We start from the raw sequence: 21,656 nt of genomic DNA on the forward strand, positions 1-21,656 counted from the left end.
ACACATTGTAAGAGTGGCCTACTACATTCATGGGGATATAGTTTTATCACTTTTATATAAACTTGTCCTGAAAACAAATCAAAGTCGGAAGACCAGTAACAAAAATGTTAATCAAGAAAACAATTTCAAAGCCCTTTAAAAGTATTAAATCTACATAGTATACTAAAAAATAAATGTCTACAATTTCAATAACAGTGATGATAATAATATGATGATAGTCATCGCACTAAAATGAATAAATATGAAGCAGTGGTGTCGGATAAGGGTAGGAAATCCCCGGCACATCACTGCATTGAATTAGGATGCTTACTATTATAATATGTAATGTGAAAAACTACTAATCACTAATATAAAAAGTCATTTTTAATATAAAACGGCAGTCATAGATGCTTTTGAAATATGTCTATGAAGGAGCGGGAACAAAAGCTAGTAACAATTTGATTTGCTAGGAAAATACATTGAAAATAATCGCTACATTAGTTTATTTAAAAAAAAATTATAAGGTACGGTAAAGTTAATGCTGACTTGCACTCTGGAAAATAAATGTAAAAAAATCTAAGGCTAATTTTTCCAATCTCCTATTGGAACTAGGATGTTAGTAGCAAATATATTTTTTTACCGATTAAGATGATAAAAACTGAGCCCAGCGTTCGGAGTAAATGTGAAAAATGCAATTAACTTTTCCTTTAGAATTATTTATTGTATGACCACAATCTAAGAACTTCGAAATAGAAAATATGCACCACAAGTTAAAGCTATAACAAATACTAATTCATTAGTTTTTTATCATTGACAAGTTTTACATTTTTCACAAAAATACTTTTAAGAAAGCAGCTTCAAGAATCTGCATTCCTCAATGCAGTTTAAAAACGCTATAAATCATATCCTAAAATTGACACATTTTTTAAAATAATAATTGAAATCAAATTGTCACTGTTGGAAAGTTATAAAAAAAAAAAACAAAAAAAAAACGATGACGTGTAATAGTTTTATGGGACCAGTAATTTATTTAAAAGTAAAAAGTTACAAGCTTTGTGATTATCTTCGAAGTTTCCCTTAATTAAATCATTAACAAAACGTAAGCTTATTTTAAAGACAGAATCATTTATACAAGTTCATTCGGCAACTATTCATAATATAAAATTCAATATTTGTTATAAATACATAAAATAAACACATTTGTATATCAAGTTATAATAATAATAATAATAATAGTAATATAATAAGTAGCTGTGAAATGTAAAAGCTATGTGAACTCATAGATATAGACAAAAATACAATTTTCATTTTATACATAGGCATCTACTACGTACAGAGTGATTATTTTATGAAAAATTATCTATTGTTTAATCTAAATGCAAAAAAAACCTTCTTCGCCGCATATTGCACTTTAAAATGAAAAAAATTACTAACCACCCTGTACAAATAATATATAACCACTTATGAAGTTAAAAATATATTGAGATAATTTAATTGCCAGCCATCAATAAGTTCTTTGAAATCGCTCACACCCTGTACATCACTTTTCAAAAAAATAACTAAAATATTGTCAATTTGATATAAACGCCACTGCTTATATAGAAGAGTTTTGAACCTGAACAAAAAACAAAGCTTAATTGGAAGAAACTTTATTTGTTTTAAAGCACCAAGGGTCACTATCACATAGAATGGGCCAAAAGTGTTTAAATCCCGCCAATTTTTGTGTCAGAAATCTTTAAAGCAAGTAAAGACATGTTATAAGTAGTGGCGAATACTCTTAAAGATAAATTACGTTCTTGTGTATAAAAAAATTGAAAATGTGGTCAAAAATAACTGTGTATTCGATAAATAAGGCCCGAGTGTGGTAATGTTTTGTTAGTCTTAGTTACAGTTTAATGACATTTATTTTCTAGTATTTTTAAATTATGAAGTCCTTAAAGTCAACTTAATAATTTTAAAAGAAATTACTCGATTTTGTGAGTATATAATGAAATTTTCTTTCTGATAAATGGATTGAACGTAATATGGAGATTTTTTAGTCGACTTCAAAGCTTTGATTATAAAAAGCTATAAACTGAAGAGCTCTGTATTAGCTTTTGTGCAATTTTTAATTAAAAAATCCACATAAGCGGACCGTTATTCACCCTCGATGAACATAAAAATAAAATATCGAAATTAAACAGAACCACGATAACCAGGCGATCAGATGCGTCCACTAAAAACTACTTGTCTGAATGGTAATAAGAGCCGTAAAAATCACATATGAAAATGATTCGACAGGCAAGGAAACAATTTTCTCTTCATTTTCAAATACCAGGCCCTAAAGCGGTTTCTATTATCCACATACGGTTGAAAAATCGCAGGCACCTGGCTGTGAGACCTACGTCTATTTGACACCACAAAATTGGCAGTATTTTAAATACTCTATCACTAAAATTGCCGCTATAGTTAGTTAACAACCTCGATTTATAGAAAAAAAACATGTGGAGAGAAATAATAGGGCTATCAGTAATGTAATTTTTGACTATGTTGCATTGCGAGTCCGCACTTGCCTCAGGCTTCTACACTTTTTCCACCTTAGTCTTTAAAAGTTTTGAAATTTGTTTTAAAATGTACTTCTTTTTGTTTTTTTTTTGGTTCCAGAAGTTATTTTACAGGAGCGCACAAAGCGATTTCTTTTTCTTGATGTGTTTCTTCTCTGGAGATTTTTTATTTATTTGTCGAACTAGATCATAAAATATCTGAAAAAAGAAAAAACGCTATTAGGGATTACTGTATATGTGCATCAGGAAAATATTTGTTTATCTATGATGTACGGTTTAAGTTAAATAAAATTATAAGAATAATATGTATAGGAATCATGTCATTTAAAGAGCTTTAATCACCAATTTATTTTTCTTTGCGTGGATAACTTATTTACACACAGCGTAATTTGGACCCCTTGTATAAAATTAAATCTAAAACCTTTACCAAAATTTTGTTTATGTAGAAATAGTCTCGAATAAATTCTTGTTTTTCTCATGAACAAAAAACACTATAAAATGTGATCACTTTCTTTAACTACAGCATTTGTTGAAGATTGTCAGTTCCGTATAGAACTCGAAAAGTATAATTCGTTTCCAATTGTTCAAAAGTGCCTGACCATCAAATTTCAGGTTTTAATAATCGCTCTACATTAACGGAACTGGTCAAATCATACGATTTCAGCAAGGCTTACTCCTAGGATGTCTATTATCAGAATAGTGCAACTAGCCATAGTGAATAGAAGAGCTGGTAGTGGGCGTCATCGTGTTACAGGCGAAAGAGAGGATCGATATTTAGCCAATTTTGTTCAACGCAATTGGAATATCGCAGTCACAGTGGTAAGAAAGCATTTCAGAAAAACCCGCAGAAGATTCATTTCAGCCTACAACTTGACGAAGGCTGACTGGTGCCAATTTGCGATCAAGAAGACTTTTAAGAGTGCCCAGGCTTACTAGAAGAAGGCTTACTACAGGAACTGGTTTTGACTTCAATTGAGAAATATTTTGTTTTCTGGAATGAGAGGTATTTTAATAAATTTAAGGGATCTATGGTATATGTGAGTTGAAAGCTTTTTCTAGGATCTTGTATTGAGGAGGCGAATGGTTTAAAATGTCTAAAGATCCCAGCATTTGATGTAATTGTCACATATATGTTGCCTTCTACAAAGATTGAGGATTTTATTAATAATTTACATGAAATTTTATATAAAAATGTAAAAGATCAAAGTGGTGTTCAGAAGGATAATTTAAACTCGGATATTAATTCTGTTATATTGAATAATGTTTTAAGTGAGCTATAAGCTATAATGTCATAAGCCATTTTTGATTCTAAATTAAAATTGACTCATCGACAATTGCATTTATTAATAAATTGCAAAAGTATGTATATAATTGTAGAGACTTACAAACTTGGATTTGAAAAATCTGAAACTGAAATCATGAATCACCACTGGACTCCTAGTTTCTATACGCCAAAGAAATAATTTAGAAAACTGTTGTAAAATGCATCAAAATAATACCATAGCTCTAAATGAGTATAAAACTTTAGGAAGTCCTTGTCTAGATTATTTAAAAAATCTAAATACTTACACTATAAAATAAAAATCAAACAAAATTTAAGTGATCGCACAACTAAGGAATTTAATAAAAGAGGCAACAAATGATCAAAATAATAGTATAGACATAAAACTTCTTATTAATTCAAATAAAATACTATGGGTTATGTTATAATATCTGAATATGGGTATAATCGTAGGGTATCGATCCTATTCAGTTTAGTAATATAGTTTTGGAAAAGTGATTTCATTGAACAGTGGGAGCACACACAGGCATTTAATGTCCATTGTTTTCTAACTGTATTAATCATAATGTATACTTTTGATGTACTATGTTATAGAGTTTATTCAATAAATTGAAATTGGAAAAAAGTCCTTTTTTCAGGTGAGTCCCGATTTGGATTGACAAGTGACAGCCGTCGTATAAGGGTATGAAGAGAGATGTAGCTTATTTAGCCTTCCCTAAAAAATTGGTTCCTAACCAAGAAGGGACAGTTATATTTTGGGAGGCATTATGCATGGTCATCGCACTCCACTTATTCATATACCAGAAAGGCTGACGGAAAACACCGACCTAGAAAATGTCATAAAGCTAATTGTGCTACCTCGGAGAGAAGAATTTGGACCAAATTTCATTTTTATAGATGACAACGCTCGTCTACATCGCAGTAGAAGGATTCAAAATGTCCGTGGAATATGTTTTCAAAAACCATATTAAGGAGACCACACCCACCAATAATCCTTCAGGAGCTGATTGTGGCGGTACTGGAACAGTGGAAAAATAATTCCTCAAAAAGAGATCCATAATCTTATTCGCTCAATGCCAAGGCGAGTCAATCAATGTATAGGTTTTTTATTAAATTAGGAATTTTAATAAATTGATGTTTGGCACGTAATTTGGTTTTTATATTTTTTTTCATCACCCAACACTTTTGCACCTAAAAAACGTATATGAATAACCTGGTTTAAAAAAAAAATATTTATCATATACAAAAATACAAAAAAATAGTTTCTCTTTCAAAGAAATTTGGGGGGTCCAAGTTGTGTGTATTTTGAAGCATATTTTGATAGTGGGTCACTTTATTGAACTGAATCGACACTGAGTTAAATATAAATGATAATTCTATAACGTATTATTGTCAAAAAAAATTGAAACGTTCCATAAATAAATTGGTGCATGGTTACTATACTTAGAAAAGGAAGTCTTGTAGCATTTAGAAAAAAAAAGCAGACAGCATATAAAAATAGATTGAGTACAAAAACACTGTATAATAGACTATTTCATGAACTAAATAACCAATTTTTTATAAAACTAGCTCTATAATAAATTTATACCAAAAAAAAAAGAAACAAATAAAAGAAAGGATCCTGGGGTGATTTTATCCTTGCCAAGATCCCATATTAACGGCAGGATTTTCTGGATCACGGACGAGGGCATCGCGACGCCACGCTGCCTGCCACACATCGATTCGGCTCTCGCTTTTTAACATTTTAAATAAGATTTCATTGCCAAAAATGTCCCCCACCCCCAACAAAAACTACCTTAAACCTACATGCAAACAAAAATTATAAAAATAAACAAACCCAATTCCTGAACCTTTTTAAAAATTTACTTTTTGGTTCCAAGTGAAGTTATTTTACAGGAGTGCACAGATCGGTTTCCTTTTCTTGGGCTCTTTCCTCTTCGGCGATTTTTTATTAATTTGTCGAACTAGATCATAAAATATCTGAAAAGGAAATGACCAATTTAAACTCAATTTTCATCTCGCCTTTGAAATCAATTTTACCTTCTGGTTAATTTTATTTTCGGTTCAGATTGAGTTAGTTTAAAAAAAAAGTAAAAATCCAAACGAAAAAGCGTGAATGGTGCATTTATGCATATAGTATGTTAGTGAATAATGGTGAAGACAATTAATTTTATTTATAAAATACAACTTACATCATGAACATTTATTTTTGCTTTGGCAGAAGTTTCCATAAAGGCACAGTTGAACTGGCGCGACAGGGCATTCCCCTGCTCTTTGCCCACCACTCGTTCATCTTCTAGATCGCATTTGTTACCAACTAATACCATTGGAACATCATCAGTGTCCTAAAAGAAAAATAGATCAATACAATTACAAAAAAGTAACATTTTTACATGTTTCGTTCCGATTTATTTGTATTGACTTGTGTGCCAGTCTTCTAACCTAAGTAAATCAATAATCCTCAGGATGTTAAATGATTCTGAATAATACATTTTATTAAATCTTCAATATCACTTAATCACTGGATATTGATGGAAGTCTGATGTAGAAGCTTGAGTTGTACACTTTTTACAATATTATATTACAGCCTCAGAAGTATCAATTTAATTTGATATTGTCAAACGCTGATGAAAAAGTAATGAGATGCTAAAGGAAACTGGGAAACTAATAATCGGATTATTGAGACGGGTTTCTTGTTGCTTAAATTGAATATTTTGTTATTAAAATGCTTATTTATAACCCGCTTAAAATAATTTTCTTGGAAAAGGGTGATATTTTTCTGATTTGAAACCTACGCCTTGAATTAATTTTAGCGCTTGTTAAGATCTATGGAAATTTTATGTCGAAAGTGTTACTTAACCATGAAAAATCGAATCGGGACGTCCAAACTTTTTATTATTAATATCCCTTTATCGGGTAGTAATAGGAAAAGTTATTAAAGGCAACGAGGACATGTACGAGTAGTCAGTTAATCGAAAATTCCTTGGAAATATCGAGGAAATTAGAAAGCTTTTTTCCCGAAACGCCAACTACTATATCAAAATTGAATCGAAGTAAAAGAGAAGTTGGACATACAAATATTATATCGGTTTACAAAATAGCTGTAGATATACACGCTTCAGATAGCTTAAGGTTTATCTTTTAAGCTATTAGGTCCAGAGCGATCCAAGGATAGATAAATCGGTGGAAGATAGATAGGATAAAAAAGGAACAAAACAGAAAATCGATGCTATAAAAATCTTCTGGTAGCAAAATGTTTTAATCCCGAACATTTTGCTTCAATATTATCTTAACACATTGGCACGTTCAGGTGCTGGTTCCGGTTTATAAAATGAAAAGCATACACGCCTGAACAATTAACGCTTTGTGTGCTTATTAAAAATTTAAATGGCGTACTACTTAATCCTCTTAATATAGAGCTCATTTTAAAAAAAAAAACCCTCTAACGCAAAAGCTTTAGACAGATTCTCCTTTATAAATTAGAAATAACGGAATAGTACACTAATAGGCTTAACCTTGATTTAGAAATTAATTATTAAATCAAAAAATTTCAAAAATATATTTTTGGTATAACGGCCGCGATTTTATGAATATTTTTAATTAAAAATCACATGGATGATTTTAAAATATCACGGATTTTTAATTAAAATTCATGGGATATTCTCCGGAAGCGTTTATGCAGTTGGTATTTCGTTGTCCTGATAATTTTTTTATTAATGCCAGAAATAACCGCAAGAATGAATCAAACACTGTTAAACTTTTAGATACTGAACTGCGTTAAGTCGTAAAATACCCTCTATAATTTTATTGATCCTTTTCGAATATTCCTTTCCTTGTATTTCAAATATTTATGCAGTTCAAAATCATTAGGGAGATGTAATAATATATTTTATTAAATAGTAATTGGGAGAAATCGAAGCTGCAGTTTCTTTGTCCTTTTTGAGTTTTCTATAATGACGAATTTCTACTTTGTCAATTTTCCTATAGTATAAGAAATAATATATATTATCTTTACTGGCAAATTTCTCAAAATATGAAACTGAAAGCAGTAACTGAAACCTAGTTACACTCGGGAATTAATTGTACTGATCTGATATTCATATTACTAATTATAATATTGCGAGGTGTGATAGGTAAACGAGGCCGAGAGGTGTCATTTTTTCCGTAAAGTTAAATATTAAATTTCAAGTTTTGTGTACAGTAACGGTTAATTTTTTTGAATACATTTGGATAAAGAACACCTCAGGCAATAATCACGCCATAATAGGAAATATTTACAGGCCACCAAATAGTAATATAGATAATTTTTTTTTAGAAAATGTTTTAGCCAACCTATTATACACGGTATGTGAAAATATAATATGCACTGGAGACTTTAATATAAAGTTTCTAAACTCCACCGACTCCACTAAACGTTTAGAATCATTTATGGGTAGTTTTGATCTTGCTCAAATAATCAACGTTACGGTCTACCTGCTTGACCATCTTTTGGTATATTTAAAAGAACAACGACCAGTATTTTTCTCTTTTCGTTCTTTTAATAACAAAAGTATTACCAACTTTCAAAACGATCTTGAATCATTACCTTGGCTTAATATTTATACCATGAATGATATAGACGACAAAATAATATTTTTTACACTACACTAAAACAACTTTTTGACAGGTACACTCCCTTAAAGGTGTTTAAATGAAATAGAAACTATGAATATGCTTTCTGAATTACAGAAAATATTAGAAATCTTCAAAAATTAAGAGATAAAGCTTTATTTAAAACTTTAAAAAAATACGAAATTTTACAACAGCCGCACTGAAAAAAAAAGACTTTTTTGAGAACTAAATTTAAAGGAAATTTATCTTGCAAGGAACCATAGGTTAAGCTAAAAAAATTAATATTAAAAAAAAATAAGTAAATATGCATTCCGACCCATTATCCGAACATATTTTTAGTTTGAGAGTAGTGACAGAAGAAGAGTTAATGAGAATTATTTTATTCATAAAAAGCAAACCATACGGATGCGACGACCTTATAATATTACAATGATTCAATTTTGTTGTCCATTTATGATTCCTTTTTTACCTCATAAAATATAATAAATGAATGTATAACTATATCATATTTTCCAGATAATTATGTGGAAGAATGCTTTTACCACACCTCGGCCTAAAATATCTCAATATAAGGAATTTAAAGATATGCACTCAATAAGCAAGTATCTTCCAATACTTTCTAACGTGTTAGAAAAAATTGTAGATATACAAATTCGTTTTTTTTTAAATGAAAATAAGATTTTGCCATTAAAACAGTCAGGTTTTCGAAAAGGATATAGCTGTGCTAAAATGGCACTGATGATACCTTTCAAGCATAGGACGAAGATAAATTAAGTGCACGTATTTTACTAGACTACACAAAGGCTTTTGACCTCATAAATGTTGAAATTCCTTTGTCTATCTTGCATTATATAGGCTTTTCAAATTGTGCAGTTAAGTTTTTTAGTTGTTTTTTGAGTAATCGTCGACAGGATACAGTCTTAGAAAGTTTGAAATCTAATACTATACTTTTAGTGAACCACTCCTTTATACTTGCCGATTTAAAGACTTTTTAAAATTTTGTAATTATCCTTTAAGCTTTATTTTCAAATCAAAATATTAATACCGATCCACAAAATTTAATTACAGTTTTTAAAGAACATCACTTAAAAATAAACCCGACAAAATCGTCAGTTACCCTACTTGAAAGACATAAAAGCCACAGATCAAGGATAAGCGAGGAACTCAAAATAAAAATAGACGACACCCATATTGTGATAACTAATACTTCAAAATCCTTAGGCTATATTATTGATTCTGATCTTCGATTTCATGAGCATATTACTGATAAATTAAAGAAAGCCTATAGGGTTCTTAATTTTATCTATAATCAAAGAAAAGTTTTAGGTCAAGACTTAAAAAACATCTTTGTGATTCTTTAGTGTTATCCTATTTCAACGACTGTGATATCGTGTATGGACCAAGTTGACCCTCGTAGAATTCAAACAGTGCAAAATGCGTCTTATTTTTGGAATCCGTCGCCAAAACCATATAACTCAAGTTTAAGGGTATAGGATGATTAAACACGTTCAATCGTAGAAAATTACATTTTGCATCTATCTCTTAAAATACCTTCATATTTATACAGTAAAGTCCAGTTTCGAATAAATACTCACCGCTACGACGCTTTAGACAATTACATCTAGAAACTATTCCACGACATAGAAAAAAACTTTTCCATATAATCTCGCCAATAATGTAAACTCGTTACACATTTCAACATTTGTCTTATCTTGTGCTACCTTTAAAAAACAATTTATATATACACATTTTTTTGCTCAATCGTAATATACATGTATATTCATCCCGACATTAATCCTTGTCCTCCCATTTCCCGCTCCTTATACCTTAACCCATTAAAAATGTGTATGTATGCTTGTTTCATGCTGCTTGTATTTATAATTTACATTATCTAAAATTTTTATAGAAGTATTTTTTTCACTTTGAAGCGTTATCCTTATAATTGTTAATAGATATTTAATACAATTTCTGGCATCGCTTGAATGCTGCATTGAGATGGCATTATTATTATTAATAGTTCTGCTAAAACCTTCTTGTTCACAATTTCAAATTTATTGCATCAATCGTTTTCGCAATAGAAATGTGAAATAAGCATAAAAATCTCAAAATTTTTATTTGATATATTTCAACATACAAAAGACTTATTTTGGAGTAGGTTTTCAATAGTGGGATGATATTTTTCAATTCCTTTTAAAGTCTATACTTTGTGAAGTTTTAAAGTTGGAGTAGTTGTATGCGGACAAAAGATGTAATACATATTTCATATATTAAACCGTCGATTTCTAAAAATACCCCTCAAAGTTGTCATTGTTGATTTTGAACAAAGGCCGGGGTCCTTTTCTCGCAACTTCTTGACAAATTACGGTCTTTATTTATTTCAGCACTTATTCGCGTAAGCACGCTTTATTTGCCCCGCGATTTTTCTAAAATTACGGCCGGCTGCTGGTGCCGCTGCCTTCAGACCATTTTATTTCGTAAACAATGTTATACAGTATGCGACAGCAAAACGTGCGCTGAATCAATCGCCTTTCAAAAAATGTAATCTTGTCTTATTTATTTAACAGCGGGATTTAACGGTTTTTCGGTACTTTATCGACCGCGCCTCTGTGAGCTCAAATAAAAATTTACGAAATTACCAGGAGACCCGACTTCATCGCTTTCCATTTAATTAGTAATACTACTTATGTAAATTCAAAATAATTACGATTCTCATTGGGGTGTTTCAGGACAAAATTTATCATTCGGTTTTTTTATATGTCGCTTTTCCTAGTATTTACTTGGATGAGTCATATTTATAATAAATGATTTTATGTGAATATTATTTAATTACTATTAAGTACACTGAAAAGAAGAAAATGGGTACATTCAATAAGAAAAAAACGTTATTTTGTGTAAACTTAAACCAGACAAACATTCCTAGAATGTCAATATCAACTATTCAAATATTTATTTATAAAATGAAAGTAAAAATGTTTGAAGATCTTGATATTATGGTGAAACTTTGACGCATCAGTTTGACATGCCGTAAGTACTCTAATCTTGTTACTATTTAAATTTTGTGTATCAAATTAATTGCAACTTTAGTGCAACAAATCAGAGAAAATCAGATGTTATTTTTTTGTGACTTTAGCCTCTGTGATGTTTGGAGTCATTATAGTGCTAAAAAATATTTCCCAAGCATTTCTTCAACAGTATATAGAAACTCCTGAAAAAGATCTCCATACCAATGTGGATCTACATGCTAGACATCACAATCCTCAAATATTTAATATTCTTCTTCTGATTCTTACTAACTTAAATCAGCAATCAGCTTTAATTTCTGCCAATCCTAAATTTCTTATAAAACACCATCACTTTTGAACTTAATTTTAGGCTCAATAAAAATCAATCATGATCACCTTATTTTAAAGATGCTTGAGGGAAATCATTGAGTCAATTTTAAAGAAACTACGCCTTGGACCGAAAATAAAACTTTATAAATAAACAAAAAATCCATTAGCAATGCGCGACTATATTGTCTTGTTTTACAAGTAAAAGTATTTCTGCTATTACTGTAGTTGTTTTGCATAACATTAATACACAGTTTTTGTTTGAATTCAACAGGATATTAACACAGGAATTAACTCACATAATATGCAATTACAGCGACACAAATTGGTATTTGAATATGGCCTAGATTTCCTGATATTATTTGTACAATGTAACTTTTGTGGGAATTTTAAAGACTCAAGAACTTGATTTAAAAGCATAATGTAAAAGAGCAATATTTATATTTAAAAAAAATATAGTCAGGCACTGGTTACTCGCTACAATTTAACTAGAAAGATTAATATGATGGACTTAAGCGAGTAGAAATTTAACTCAGCGGCCAGACCTATTAAATATAAAATGGTTATTTAATAAATAAGTTGTTACAGTTATGTACCAAAGTAGCAATAAAATAAAACATATACATTGTATTTGAGATGTACAATGAAACCAGAATAGTCCTTGTAACATTTTGACCAAAAAAACAGGTATATTAATGATATGGCGCAAATATGGGTATTTAAGCAAAGTAAAAATTATAGATACAAAAGGAATGTATCGCAGTATGAAATTATCTCTTAGTTGTGCGGCATCAATGCTACCGATGGAAGCCAGTAGGTATCTGAACGATAATAATAATAATTAATAATGATCCGTTCTCATTTGGGCTAGCAGGCAAATATTATTATATATCCGGGCTAGGGATTGATTTACTCTTATCAAATAGTTTAGTTTGTTTTAGCGTCGATGCTTTAGTCTGGTTATTTATTTTAGAAGTAGGGACATTCACAGGAAATGTTTTTTAAACTATACAGATAAAATGATCTTTATTATGCTTTAAAAATTTTAATTTTGCTTAACGTTGCACCAATTCATAACAGGGCAATATTACCGATAAAAGATAGATCAAGCATTTCATGGGAAAATATTTGATTATTTTGTGCTAACCTTGACAACAGCTGTGCCATTACTACGAAGGTTGACTTATTTCATTTTCAGATATAATTAACTGGTTATCGATACTTTGATAATTGAATCTATTCCGCTTATATTTAATTTGCAAAAAAAATTAGTGTATGTGCATGAGCTTTTCGTGTCAATACGATATTAATTTGCCAATTTTATTCATCTTTGGCTTTGAAGAATGTTGAATAGTAAGGCAATTTAATTTTTGTTTACATTTTTTATTCTTCTTGCGGGTGCTTACTGCTTTAGTCACCTATTTACCGAGTGTCTGACTTTTTGCATTATAAACATCTGTATTAAAAAAAAAACATAAAAATAGCTGTGACCTTTCTCTTGAACAAAAAAAAACGCAAAAGTTGGTCAGTACGTCGCGGCACTAAATTAAAAACAAACCTAATAAATTGTATTGACACTGTTTGGGATGAAAGGTTAAATGATCAATTTTCCAATTTTACATCGACGCGATTTTTGCTTCACTTAAACTGGCACGTGTTAGGCGACGCTTTGAATTGATCCGCCATGCCAAAAACTATAAAGATATCTCAGGTTATTTTTTTTCAAATCAAAGAGGACCAAATGGTAATTGCTTTAACGGGACGCAATTCGATTTCTGTGCATTTCATATAAACGAATTTGCCTAAGCTTTTCTAAATCAAATTAAACACGTAAGGTAAAAAATTTTGGCTAGTCTGCTTATCAAATGGAAAACCCACTCCCCATATATAAAATAATAGGAATATACGAATGGAAAATAATCGATAGGTCGACATATTAAGTCACGTGAGAGTTTATCAAATCACAACGTTTACACGGAATGTTTTCATCCAGTTTTAATCTAATTGCATCCGGACGTAGTTCTACTAACTGAATTGTCTATAAAGAGCTCTATTCAATTTTCACTATACTTTTAAAATGGAAGTGGAAACACAATCAATTAACTAGAAATTGAATTTTTCGATGAAACTATAATGAGAACTTAGTTAAACATTCCTTTGCTGCAAATTCATCATGAAATTTTTAACTTTAACCTTTCCTTACAAATGCTAAGTAGATCATTTACTTTACATTAACTGCATCAACTTTCATTCATTTAGAGCTGTACATCTAATAAATTAAATCTCATATACATCTCATAAATTATATTTCCAGCTACTGAACTTAAATTAAGTTGAATTAAAAAAAAAACAAGAGTAGTTTCTACATATTTCAAATGTGAGTGAAACACTTTATCAAAGAAAAAACTCTGATTGCTGCCTGCTCACTTCTCACTGAAAGTACAATTTCGTCACCTTGAACTTTATATATTTTCTTAGCATTGTAAATTAAAGATAATGAGACGTTAATAACAAACCAGGCTTGATGAACTAATTCATCGACTTTAGGGCAAAAGTGTTTACGTTACAGCGATGTACCCATTTAACGCTAATCATCATTATTAGGCGAACAAACAGCGCTGATGACTAATTCACAGCATAATTCAAAACATTAACGCCTTAAAATCAAATATTAAGGAATAATGTTTTTGTCGCATAGTACATATAATATCTTTATATAGCATATCAAAAAATAAATCAATTAATAAAAGGAAATTATTGCAAATTGCTAGTATGGCAAACCTAAATTATTCAAACCAATAACACAAATATATGTATACATATATAGAAACTATAAATATGTATGATACATACATAATTTAAATTGTTCTTAAAATGTATATAGAAACCATTAGTTAATTATAAGTGAATATGGAGGAATTAAAAAAATGAATCACAAATTTAAGTTTTAACCTTACCTTGACTCTAAGGATTTGTTCTCGGAGGTCTTGAAGATCGTTAAACGTCGACTGGGCAGTAATTGAATAGACCAATACGAAACCCTGTCCGTTTTTCATGTACAAGTCCCTCATTGCAGTGAATTGTTCCTGTAACAAAGATGAATATATTTTAAAATTTCTACAATATATAAAAAAAATTACTGTAAATAAGTCACTGGTTTAATTTTTTTTCACCGGCAAAATATTATTTTATGAAAATATCCCATTTTAATTAAACTTTAGAATATCTTTTACACTTAGGTCACATAAAATTAACTAAGTAAGTTTTTAATTAGCAAACTTTTAAATCAGAATGATATTAAGCACTGAACATTGGAAGCTGGCAAAGTTTTAAACTGAAAGAAACGAAAGTTCAGGCAAACTTCAATTATGAGTTCCTTTAAATGAAAATTTACTCTCCATCATTTTTCCGGCAATTTAAGGCATTAAAACCATTTGAGCATTTAAAAAGGGAGACCTATTTCATTGAAATCAAGCAATTTTAATAGACAGTAAAAAATATCAGTATTTAAAGCAAAATATCTTAATACTTAAATTTGACATTTATAAACAAAAAACATGCATTAATTTAGTATTGAAATAAAGACAGTTCAGATAAGCCTTTAAAGAAACAAAGAAAATATAATTATTCATGTATCCTTACCGTTCCAGCTGTGTCTAGAATTTCCAACATGCACTGTTGCCCATCAACTTCCACTTGTTTTCTATAACTATCTTCTATCGTTGGGTCATATTTTTCTACGAATATACCTTGCACGAATTGCACTGTTAACGCCGATTTACCTACGCCACCCGAACCCAGCACTACAATTTTGTACTCCCGCATCTTGAATTATTTGGTATTGCAGTTTCTGAAAAAAATAAAGTACTTATTATATATTAATAACAACAATCAAACAAGACAAGGGTGTGAGAGGGGAGAAAATAAATACATGAGTTCACTATACATATATTTTTTTAAATTAATTTAATGTTCTTTCAGAGCATTGTATTAAATTGTATTAAATTAATGTAGGCACCCCCTGAATAATGACAAAAGCACTCAACAAGTACGTTGTTTCGACCATTATTTACAACTTACGCGAACATACAGTACAAAACTATTTTTTAAAACATTACCGGGTAATTGTGCGCTTCCCGCTCGGGACTTACCGGTAAGTAGGGCAGACGGAGAACTTCCGCGTATTGTAGCGAGTTTATAAATGCGCGATTTCTGCCAACGTTGGATATTCTGGATGGGCTTCAAGGGGCAGAAATATAGAGTGGATGCGTGTGTCAAACGTCTATTTGAATTTTATGGGGGAATATTGCAGTTTCTTTCGGGTGCAATTCGTTACGTCTCAAGTGCAGAAACATGAGAGCTTGGGAAATGCGACGTTTAAATTGCAGTTTAGACGTTGTGGTTGCGGTATTTCCTTTGAAGGGTTTAACTGGTGTTTATGATAACTTCAATTACGTTGTGTAATTATAAATTTGAAAATATCCATATTATATTTTAGAGGGTAAATTAATTCCAACTAATAATCCATAATCATAATTAGTCCTTTGTGCCTAAATTTCATTTACAACACTAAACACTGTCTCTATAAACACAATAGTTCAGTGGAACAAAGCAGGAAGACTCCAGACGTCTGCTCTCTAAAACATATTCTCTAATTTAGTCTCTATAATCATTTTAATTATGAGCAAATCCTGTTTTCGTTTCTGTTACATATATTTACTTTAGAGATGTATAAATGTAAAAGCAACATTTTAGGAATTAATAAGGTTTTGTAATGCAAACTTCTACTTTTTATGTAAGTTGTATAATGTCTATTCACAATGACAAGTAATGATTATTACAATATTTCAACTGCAGGGTATTATGGGGATGTGGACTATTGCAATCTATTGTCAATGTTAATTTATTGTCATCACTCAACTGAGAAACTCCAATATTAGAGTGAAAAAAAAGACAGATAAAAATGGTGGTAACTTAAACCAAATTACAATTTATATTGAAAAATTATTAAGTACAGTTGAATATATCACACTGATCCTGTATAGCGTTGTACTACTTCAAGCTCTTTGTAAAGGTGAAAACTGGTGATGTTGGTTCTAGGTCTTACAAGATAAAAAGTTTGAAGACTGAGAGCTGATAGGAGTGTGTAGGTGTATTTATGAAACTCATTCAAAAAATATAATAAAAGTAAAAATATATTGCCAATGGAATCATTTCAAATGAAAAAAATCATATCTCATAGCATGGTCTAACATATGTAGTTAGCAGATGTTCCTTGAGTCTTAAAACAATAATATGTACCCTGTTTTGTCAAACGGTACTTGTTTCTTGAAAAATATCAAGTAGCTTGCATTTATTGCATTTTGAGTAAACATGCCTAAAGAATGAGTCATTTGTTATAGCCAAAAATAATGCACATTCAGAAAACAATCCAATTTAATAATCCCTATAAAATCACATAACTATGCCACATTCTGATATAGTCAAACAACCAATATATACCCTCCCACATGACCTTCAGAATTTGTAAGCAATTAAGTCCACAATAATAAATGATTCAAGCAATTATAAAGGTAAAAACATTAGAAATTTTATGACTTTGAAACCTAGGGTAATAAATCAATTGTGTACCTATCCTGTGATTATTCTGTTATTCTTTTGTGCATGTTCTAACCAAACATGGCCAAACATGTAGGAGTCTATAGATTTTAAAGATTCTGGAGTGGTTAAATTCTGCAATTCCCAGGAAGTGAAAAGTTGCTTGCTCGGTACCTTATTACGACTGAATAAAAAACTTCTAATGATCCATTCTATAAACCACTGTGAAAACTTACTCATTCTTACCCAATTTGTCTATTCCAAGTACCCAAGCAAACTACATGTCTTACCATATTTTTAAAATAACAGGACCTTAATTGAATCAAACCCAACTTAGTTGAAGTTTTCTTATTGTAATTATTTCTGTTCTTTCATGGAAATTGTTTTAACTATGACATACAATAATAATATAGGAAAAAATTCAAAGGCTGTGTGGCAATGGTCATATTCTTGAACATTCAAAGCCTTTTAAATATTAAAAATTACATGTGAAATGTGCCAATATCAAATCTCAGCATATTTTCCCCAAACTGTTGAAACAGTGCTCTTCAATAGACTTGTGAGGATAAAATATAACCTCCTTGGACAACAGCCAACATGGATTCCGGACCAAAAAATCTACCGATTTAGTAGAGGTTGAGCTTGCAAACTTTATAAGGGAGAAATTGAATTCTGGATAGATTTTTGTCAGAATATTTTTGAACCTTTCCAGGGCATTTGATACCCTGAATCCTACATTTATTAAAACCAAACTACAGTCATGGTCATATACGTAAATAACACACCTTGTACTATATTATTTTCAAGAAGAAAATAATGTCTTTTTATTTCCTTATAAGTAAAAAAATGCGGCAAATATTTTCTGATATTTCCTACATATAAAAATTTAGTGTAAGTTAGATTCTTTTTGGGTGGACACATAAATAGCACATCATTTAAATTTTGTTCAAATAATTTTTTGTACAAGTAAGTTGTTTTTGCCTTATTTAGAGTATTATAATATTGACTAAACTGCATTTTTTTAAGTGGGTAGAAAAAAACAATGTGACCCAGAAAAGCGGGACATCATAGTTAAACTAAAAAATGTTTGTTTATCCATATCTGCGATTGCTAAAAATTTAGTTTGCTCCAGAAAAATTGTGTATCTACAGAAGCACACAAAGCATGGAAAATAAAAGCAGAGCTCTCTGTCCTCAAAAAATGTATGGATATATGGACAAAATAAGTCAATGAATAAATAAGTCCAATCCATTTTTAAGTTCCAGTAAAATAAATAATTGTGGCATTAATTTATTGACAAGAAGAAGAAGAAGACGAAGGTTATGTAAAGTAAACCTTAGGGGCTGCACTGTGAGAAGAAAAACTTTGTTTCCAAAAGGAATATAAAAAAAAATGAATGTTTGCTCGCCAGCACCTAAATAAGAATGTAAATTTTTGGAAAAGCATTTAGTGGAATGATGAAACTACAATAAACAGGTTCAGAAATGATAGAAAATGTCATGTGAGGCATTGATGCACTTTATTTAATCAAATCATTAAGCATGCTAGAGGATCAATCATGATCTGGGGTGCCATGTCATGGCAAGGGGTTTGGCCCATTAATAGGATACATGGCATAATGGACCAATATGTTTAAAGACATCCTGCAAAATGTAATGGAACCCTATGCTGAGAAGTTTATGTCAGTCACATGAAAATTTATGCAAAATAATGACCCCAAACACTCTGCAAGACTAATAAAAAAGTGGTTAACAGATAATATGGTAGATCCACACCATATAAAGAATCTGTGGGAATATGACATGTAAAAAATCAAATTAAAGATCTGAACCCATGAAATCTGGATAAACTTGGAATGGATTAAGGGAAGCATGGTTTAAAATTCCTGCAAGTTATTGCGAAAAATTGGTGATTGCCAACCAGACTAAGGGCTGTAACAAAAAAATTAAGGTTTTCCTACAAAATATTAATTATTTTTTCTTTAAATTTACTTTTAATTGAAATGTGCTATTTAGTTGACCAGCATCATTTTTTAATTTTTAAGGATTTTTTATTATGTAGAAATATTGTTTTAGTTTAATAAAATTGAACTAACTAAATATAACCTAAATATAAAAGAAATTATGAAGAATTTGTGTTTATTATTTTGAAAGCATGGATTCAAAAGTGGGCGATTTATATGACCATGACTGTACATCACTACCAGCACAGATCTAAATAGCTACGCAAGTTGCTTAGCTATTTAGAGCTGTGCTACCAGACACATTATTTGGTATCACCATAAAGTTTGATTATGATAGTCCAGTACAAATAGCTGCTAGTGATGAACAGACTCATACAGAAAATTTATACAGTATGTGACTGCATGAAGCATTGGTGCTCAACTAATCAACTCATCCTAAATGAAGAAAAGACTGTCCAAATGTTTCTAGGGCTAATCTAATAAAAAACTCTAACAAAAATGGTGAAGTTCTTAGCCAATATATGTGGATAGCATTTAAAAGTTAAAATTAAAAAACTGTTTACCTTCTTCTATTTTATTTCATGTTTATGATATCTTCATCTATCTTACAACATCATGTTATGGGGACAAGCCATCAACATAGAATCTACCTATTTGTATCCCAAAAAATTATCATTCTGCTGTATGGTTTAACATCACAAGAATACTGACCCGAAGATGTCTTATAAACCTTTCTCTTTATATGACTGCTCTCTTTCTCTTAATTGTAAGGCCTATTCATATTTTTATTCATTTTAACTTTAATCCATGTTTTAATGTCAAAAATGTTTGTTCGTTAGTATTTTTGTACTGTAATGTTAGTATTTTACTAGTTTAAGTCTATTGATTTTTTAGTATTTAACTTCTCATTTGATTTATGTTAATAATAGCAAAAGATCTCTGTATTCAATTTAGTAATTAAGGACCCCAATGTCCTGATATATAACCTGATGTGGCAATAAAGGAATTTAAATTTAGACATATAAAAGATTTAAGATTTGAACAAAGGATAGTACAACTTTTAATTTTATTTCTATATAATAGACTTGGTTTGATATTACACTAATCTTCATTTCTTTTTATATTGTAACATACCTTATTGTGATATGTTCGATAATAACCAATTCTTGGGGCTTTAAAAATGTTATCCATTCAAGAATGGCTTATGATTGAAAAATAGAATATTATTTTCATAATGTACTTACAGCTATTTTATAGATTTTCTATATTTAATTGATGTATATTACCAATTTCTACTGAAAGGTAGGTGGTTGCAGATAAAGAAATATGTTTGCCTTCAGATATAATTGACAAATTTCATTAATGAGTAGTTTAGTATTAATTGTTTTGGGTGAATAATAATCTGAGACTCCTGCAGAGAGCTATTTTCGCACAATTCAATTGGTCATAAAACTACAAATAAATTGGAATGTAATGAATCACACTGAACATATCAAAGCAGGAAGGGAGTGATTCTGAGTCTGTGGTAAGCTGCTACAGATTACTATTTAACTAATAAAACACCAAATATATATAATTACGTACTTTTCAGGGCTAACTGGCACTTGAGGTCTTGGACCAGTGTTTATAATGCACTACACAAAGAATTTTAAGAAATTTCAGTAAAAAACAGTCCAAAAGCACTTCAATTTACACTGTCATGGCTCAACAAATAATATTCTTATAACCCATTTTTCACACTCGTCGGGACTATTGTGTGCCTTCCGTGTAATATCCGATGTAAGGGACTGGGAATGAATTACATTTACATAAATGCAGGGAACTTACCGTATATGTATTATTGTTAATTTTGCATCGGAAGATGCTGAATTTACTAAAAAATTAATCTAACTATAATAAATATATCACCGCTTCTTCTATTCGCAACTACGTTGACTTCTACAGCGTTTGGAGCGCATGCAGCGTTGCCGAGTCCTCTCAAATATTTCCCTTTTGGACTTTCCCAACTGTCACCTCTGTCAAACAAATGTCAAAGCCAAAGGTTCTATGTACCTCAGGGGTGTGTTCAGATTTTCAAATTGTCTAAGGGGTGAAACAAAATGATCATCGTTTAGGGTTGCCATTTTTAACTAAATAAAGACACATATTTTATTACAAATTGTTTATTAGGTTGTAGTTTAATGTATGGTTAGCAAGTTTGTATAAGCACACGCACGAATGTAACTATTTTAACTTGTTTTAAAGTTTATTGATGGGCAAAATATCGCTAAGAACCAACCAGCTTGCTTCTCATTTAAAATCAAACATAATTAAAAATATTGTGTAATTTAAAAAAACCCTCTATTAAATTA

The 21,656-nt window shown here is 30.4% G+C and overlaps 1 protein-coding gene across 6 annotated transcripts; it reads right to left on the bottom strand.

The window, feature by feature from the left end:
* Positions 1 to 981: 981 nt before the first annotated feature.
* LOC126748560 (ras-related protein Rap1) lies at positions 982 to 21,282 on the bottom strand. Of its 6 annotated transcripts, none has more exons than XR_007664767.1 (6): positions 21,133 to 21,282; positions 15,387 to 15,594; positions 14,702 to 14,830; positions 5,997 to 6,149; positions 5,642 to 5,784; positions 982 to 2,720 (listed from the first exon to the last, which is right to left on the bottom strand). XR_007664767.1 is itself a non-coding variant. In XM_050457876.1 (6 exons), exons 2-5 carry the CDS (start codon positions 15,567 to 15,569, stop codon positions 5,695 to 5,697), a joined length of 555 nt encoding a protein of 184 aa, XP_050313833.1. In that variant the 5' UTR covers positions 15,570 to 15,594; positions 21,133 to 21,282; the 3' UTR covers positions 982 to 2,720; positions 5,671 to 5,694. The 6 variants fall into 6 exon arrangements, 5 of the variants coding, with proteins under 5 accessions (XP_050313833.1, XP_050313831.1, XP_050313834.1 ...); XM_050457876.1 differs by having other exon boundaries at positions 5,671 to 5,784; XM_050457874.1 differs by having other exon boundaries at positions 5,655 to 5,784.
* Between the last annotated feature and the right edge of the window lie 374 nt (positions 21,283 to 21,656).

Source organism: Anthonomus grandis, chromosome 22, assembly GCF_022605725.1.
Source record: "Anthonomus grandis grandis chromosome 22, icAntGran1.3, whole genome shotgun sequence".
Taxonomy (NCBI): domain Eukaryota; kingdom Metazoa; phylum Arthropoda; class Insecta; order Coleoptera; family Curculionidae; genus Anthonomus; species Anthonomus grandis.